The 5,971-nt window shown below is 37.5% G+C and overlaps 1 protein-coding gene across 3 annotated transcripts; it reads right to left on the bottom strand.

The window, feature by feature from the left end:
• Window positions 1–510: 510 nt before the first annotated feature.
• LOC107422172 (internal alternative NAD(P)H-ubiquinone oxidoreductase A2, mitochondrial) lies at window positions 511–5,168 on the bottom strand. 3 transcript variants are annotated; one of them, XM_016031585.4, is made up of 9 exons: window positions 5,011–5,168; window positions 3,260–3,943; window positions 2,912–3,125; window positions 2,322–2,482; window positions 2,133–2,198; window positions 1,884–2,047; window positions 1,671–1,785; window positions 1,337–1,516; window positions 511–1,254 (listed from the first exon to the last, which is right to left on the bottom strand). In XM_016031585.4, exons 2-9 carry the CDS (start codon window positions 3,842–3,844, stop codon window positions 1,099–1,101), a joined length of 1,641 nt encoding a protein of 546 aa, XP_015887071.1. In that variant the 5' UTR covers window positions 3,845–3,943; window positions 5,011–5,168; the 3' UTR covers window positions 511–1,098. The 3 variants fall into 3 exon arrangements, with proteins under 3 accessions (XP_015887071.1, XP_048319594.1, XP_048319590.1); XM_048463637.2 differs by lacking the exon at window positions 5,011–5,168 and adding an exon at window positions 4,874–4,986; XM_048463633.2 differs by lacking the exon at window positions 5,011–5,168 and adding an exon at window positions 4,508–4,830.
• Window positions 5,169–5,971: the final 803 nt, after the last annotated feature.

The raw sequence follows: 5,971 nt of genomic DNA, 5'->3' as shown, positions 1-5,971 counted from the left end.
CTACTCACACCGCTTCTAGTTTCCTACTCTCCAAGCCTTTAGTTTTCAGCCTCATTCCCATTTCATTCTCTCTGTGAAGAGGGAGGCACAGAAAGCAAACTATCCCATACCCAGAAGACTTAGAGAAAGCAGAGAAGAGATGGCAGGTGCTAGGAACTCCATGGTTAATGGTGGGAATTTGTCTCAGAGGTTTTCTGGCCGTTTGATCCCAAAACGAGGTCAGGTGAAGATGGCCATTGTGGTGGGTTTGCTTCACACAGTCTCTTCTATCTTCTCCACCAGTAGTCGCTGTGCTGGTGCTCACTTCTCTTAGTTGAGCATCTGCTGATTCTGATTGCTGAATCTGATTTTGGTCTCGCGTAGAGAGAGAGATTTTGAAATGTTGTTTTTGCTCATGTAACTAAAAAACTGTACAATTTTATTTATTTTTATTTATTTTTTTAGATCATTAGGGTTTTGTTTACTTTAAAGTTTTCTCATCTTTTGTTGTTGTTGTTATTGTTGTTGTGTTGTTGTAGTTTTGCAAAGAGAATTTACAGGGTTTGTTTGGATCTAGATCTGGGTTATCAATTTTCAGTGTCTGTTTAGCTTTTTGATCTTTTTTTTTTTTTTGGACAGAAAAGCTTTTTGATCCTTTACTATTGAATGGAATGAGTTGATTTATATCATACTGTGTAAAATAATCATTACAATTGAAATTGAAGCTTGTAATGAATGGCTTCTTCAGCCATGGATGAGATGTCCAAAATGCGCAGACTTCCTGATTTCATATCTAAAAAAACCACCAGAAGCAACAATTTTACAAAGCTCATCTCAAATCAATTAAGAAAGTAAAGCTTATGGCAATCTAGTGGTACGTAACAACACAACAGATGGATTAGTAATGTTAGGAGGTAATTTGGGTGCACCAAATTGCATTCATATACATAAGCCCTTATTTTCCTCAAGGCATACATACCCGAAGCTTTTCTTTGTATACTTTATGCCCGCCTACTACACCACATTCCCATAAAGGTTAGCAAGCTTTTTCTTTGAATTGAATTAAAAATTGAGGCGCAAGCTCTCTACAGCCATAGCCAGAGCCAGGCTATTGTCCTTTCAGCCAATTCTAGAGTTATCTCTGCCAAACACAAACGTGGTTGCCCAATTCACTGCCACATAGAACCTGTTTCTCCAACTCACAACACGAGTAAGGTAGGCTGATCTCCAAATCAACCAGCTGACAAACCCAGCATGGGATATGCCTTTGGCGTCCTGCCAACACAATATTGCAGGTTAAACCAAAAATAGTAACCTCTTTAAAAAACAAGGCAAAAATAATAACCTCAAGGCTTACCTTAGACTGGCGTAAATCAACCAGGGCCTTGTAACGTCCAACTGTTGCCATGCTTCCAAGGTGTTTGTACACAAAAGGATCTCCCATTGGGAAGTCTTTTACACTGAAGGCTTTTCCCACGTTCTGCTTTCCCATTTTGTTAAACAACTCCACCAGAAATTTTCCCTCTCTTTCTGCAACCTATTTAGATTGGAAGAAAGTGAAACTCGTAAGGTTCAGAAACTTGGTTTTTCAAAAGAACATTGGTAAGATTGCATATTTTCGATGGAGATAATGCAGAGCGTAAAAAGCAAATAAATAAAAAAAAAAAGAAAGAAAAAAAAAAGTTGCAAACCTGAGCTAATGCTGGAAGCACTGGCCTTCCTGTCTGTTCAAGGAAACCAGCACAATCCCCAACAGCAAACACATCTTCAACAGAAGGAACTCTCAACCATTCATCAACGCCGATTCTAAACAAGATTAATATGTTTGATTAGATTGAGTGGAGGAAAAAACAAGAAATATAACAGGATAAAAAAATGTAGAAGAAATGTTGGTGCATATATACCTTCCACCTGGGGCCTTAGGAAGATTAATTGATTTTACAAACTCAGACGGTCCAACGCCTGTAGACCAGACTAATAGACCATATGGTACATCAGTTCCATCATTAAGAACTATCTTCTTAGAATGCACCTCTTTCACAATACCACGCCTAAAGCGAACACCAGACTGTGCATGCAAAAGTCCAAATGTCAGATTAATCCCAAGCCACGATGAAGGACTTTCAAGGTAATAGGTGGAAGATGGCAGTTACCTTGGTTAAATGGTTTGTTGCATATTGTCTTAACCCGACATCGAAGGATGATAGGATTTCATTTGCCTGTTCAAGAAGGTATAGTTAATAACACCCTACTTCAGCCTCGTTGAAAATCTAATTAATTGGTGTGAGAAAGAACTACAAGAAATAATTAATTGGTTTGAGAAAGAACCACAAGAAACATACCTCAATAAGGGTTACTTGGATGTAATCCTTAACGTGGGTGTACCTTTCACGGACATCTTTCATGATAAAATCACTTAATTCACCACTGAACTCCACCCCTGTAGGACCACCACCGATGACAACACAGTGTAGCAGGCGTTTCCTTTCTTCTTCTGTTATTCCTGCAATAACAAATTAAATCCCAAATGTATAAATGCCTTTATGAAATGTTTGTAGCTTAAGTTATAAAAATCACCAGATGGCAGGGAGTCCTTAATTCCTTATTGCATTGATAATAAATGAACTTATGGTCACAAAAACTCTACAAGTACCTCATGTTTGAACAGTAAGGAGGAAGGGGGAATAAGAGGGGAATGGGGGTGCATGAGTCTTAACTCTAAATGTATCTTAAAAAGATTTATGAGGAAAATAATCAAAGGAAAAAAGTTTTGGTTTGGTCATCAAAACTCCGACATTCTAGTGAAATGGAAAGCTAATGATGCTCGAGAGACGAATCCAGTGTCCAACAATTTTCCTGTTCCCTCTCTCTCTCAAAGAAGAAGGCAGAGCCATGATTATATAAGGCATTTGTACACAAAGAAAACACTCACCAGGATTTTCAGAGAGCATCAGGTTCAAGAGGAGCTTCTTCCTAATTTCTTGGGCATGAGTTACTTCACGAAGGAAAAATGCATGCTCCTTCACACCCTTTATACCAAATGTCAAGGGCTCAGCTCCAGAGCCAATGACGAGCTTGTCATAAGCAACTTTAAATTGGTAAGGCTCATTAGGTAAACTGCCGTTTCCATTGGTCTCACAGTACACCTATACAAAACAACACGATTAACTTTTGGCTTCATCAGCTTTATCGATAAGAAGTTAAAATTTATCTTTATTTTACATGTCCACTACAATAAACACCAGGTAAGATGGTTTTCCTTCCATTCTGTTTCATTTACCTCATGTTTGTCCGTGTCAATGCCAGTGCAGGAAGCCAAATAGAAGTATGAATTTGGACTTGCTGCCAATGCAGACTGTATACGACTAACGGGTTCAGCTACAGATCGAAATTCCAGCGTTCCCACACAAGTGGAAGCAAGCAAAGGAGTGAAGACCATGTGATTCCTAGGCGATATGCAGACGACATCATAAATCTTGGTGTTCAGTCCCTTAAGGAATCGACAGGCAGCCCAGCCAGTACCAAGGACAACCACCCTCGGCTTTTCACCTGGCCCTGTTGCTCCTAGTCCTGGATACCTGCTATCATCGTTCTCTGAATCAGATTCCTCTACAATCTTCTCCACAGAAAGATACTGAGAATGTGGTGTTGCCCTCATTCCCCTGCTCCAGAAACTCATATGATTCACCTTCCCAATGCTAGATATGTACCAAGAATTTCCATTTGCGTTGGCATTTGCAAGGGAGGATAGGGAACACTTGAGTGGGATTTCTCCCTCATAAAAGGTGGTCCTCTCACTTGTGCTATAGCCAATGGAGCCTCCTGACCTTCTCATGGCATTCCTGCCAACCCTTGCCAATGCCATGTTCAAAGAAGCAATTCGGCGAACAAGATTTGGTTATCCTTACAACCTTATGTTTAGAAAACAAATCTCGATCTTTCAAGCTGTTGAACGAATTGTCACCTGAAAGATAAATGAAAGTGAGACATGCAAATTTCCAATATTATAGGATATTTAAAGTTGGAATTATATACAGGTAGCAGAAATAACCAACCAGAACATGCGGAAAGAAAGCGACAATCAAAGGTTAGGACCAAACAAAGCAAACTAGTCTAATAGTACATGACAACAATTCTTTCCAAGACTAAATTTTTGACACGAAAAGAAAGGCAAACTTAGCTTTGCTCATCATCGGGTGGCAGATACAAAGATTTAAAATACTACGATATTTCCAAACAAAGGGAACTAAAACATGAAAATTGTTCTTCACACATCAACAAACCAAGTTACTATAGTAATTCGTGGCATCAAATTCATCTCACTTTTTTGTGGCGAAATGAAAATTCAATGTCTACTTCTGTCGAATAGCTTGAAGACAATCCCACTATTTATTCATATAATACCAATATTTTCAGACAGATCATTTTGATAGATTGATTAATTGGCCCAGAAAGATTCATTATAAGGCGTAAACAAAGATCCGAACAAACACTACATAACCAAAGACAAAAAGGAAAAGACATTTACTAAATATAGATGATTTCGATTGTTCGGCACATTGTTATTTGCATATGATCTGCAGGCTGCCAAACCTTCAAGGATTGGCAATTCCTCCTATAAACATGATCAAATTTACCAGCTACCGTATTAAACTAAAAGATATTTAGAAAAATCTTAAAAAGTTTCACTTTTTACACAGCACCAAAATCAACATCGTCTGAATATTACAGCAAAAAACAAGCTAAATAAAAAAAGCTTCAACAAACAAGCAAAATGAGAAAAAGAATATGACCGACAATAAACAGGGAAAAAAATTTACAGAGAAACCACCAAAAAAAAAAAAAATGTGAAAATGATCCAACAGCAGTGAGTAAAGCATCATTGTTTTTTCACCAATATGTTTCACTGTTGTATGGAAAGCAGAAACAGCAGAAGCGTTTGTAGGAATCAATTGTTCTTGAAAATGAAAACAATAAAACTGAAAGCAAAAAAACATATAAAAAAGAAGAGAAGTTGGAGAAACAAATTACTTTTTGGAAGCAAGAGTTTGTTTTCGATGAGGTTTTGAAGCTTGAACAATGTACAGTGTTTGTATACCTTTCCAAAATTTTTGGAAAACACTTTGTTAATAAGCCAAAACCCATATATAGCACGGCCTTTTTTTTTTTTAATTATATATCATTCACAAAATAAAAATAACATCCATGTGTTTTATTTAATGCACAATGAAATCGAAAAATAAAATGGAGATAGAAATATCAACCCAAGACGGCGACTTGTGGTGCAAGAAAAAATTTGCTGGGATTCGAGTACTTGACAAAATTATATTATTTTTAACATTAAATTGAATAAAATATGTCGGTAAAATTTTCGAAAAGGTAAAGCATGTTTCCGTATATTCTTTCTTCTCTTAGTTGGAATTTGGAACATATGGAAATTATGGAAATGAAGAGTGGGAAAAACGGAAAAGTCTGATTCAAAAGACATTTCTGTTCACCGTCAAGATTTGCATCCCGGGTGAATGTGAAGGGTATTTTTGACTTTGCGTCTATACATATATATATATATATATTTTTTTTTTCAATATTCTTGACCGTATCCCAGCTGTAATCCTTTTCCTACAGTAACGGCTGCGCTGCCTGAAACCCTAGTCAATGATCCATTGAAATGGGATTCGTCTGGTAATATTTTAGATCTACAGAGGGCGGCTCTGATTCCGGGAGATATTTTTGGGGTAGGACCCACAACATCCCACGTGGTCAAGAGCGCACCGAATCCCAATGTAGGAAAATAAACGACATATCGTATTGCTTGGCTCGGCTCCCACGACCAAGAGGCCGTTATTTTGAATGTTTTGCAGATGAAATTCATTTTTCCAAATTTATGACCGCACATGTGAATACTGTTTTTTTTTTTTTTTTTTTTTTAAAAAATGAATTTGTGGTTGGGCCCACTACTTTCGCAATGGCCTCTTCCTGATTCGTGAATGTG

Source organism: Ziziphus jujuba, chromosome 1, assembly GCF_031755915.1.
Source record: "Ziziphus jujuba cultivar Dongzao chromosome 1, ASM3175591v1".
Classification (NCBI taxonomy): domain Eukaryota; kingdom Viridiplantae; phylum Streptophyta; class Magnoliopsida; order Rosales; family Rhamnaceae; genus Ziziphus; species Ziziphus jujuba.
This window is presented reverse-complemented; position numbering and strand designations above follow the sequence as displayed.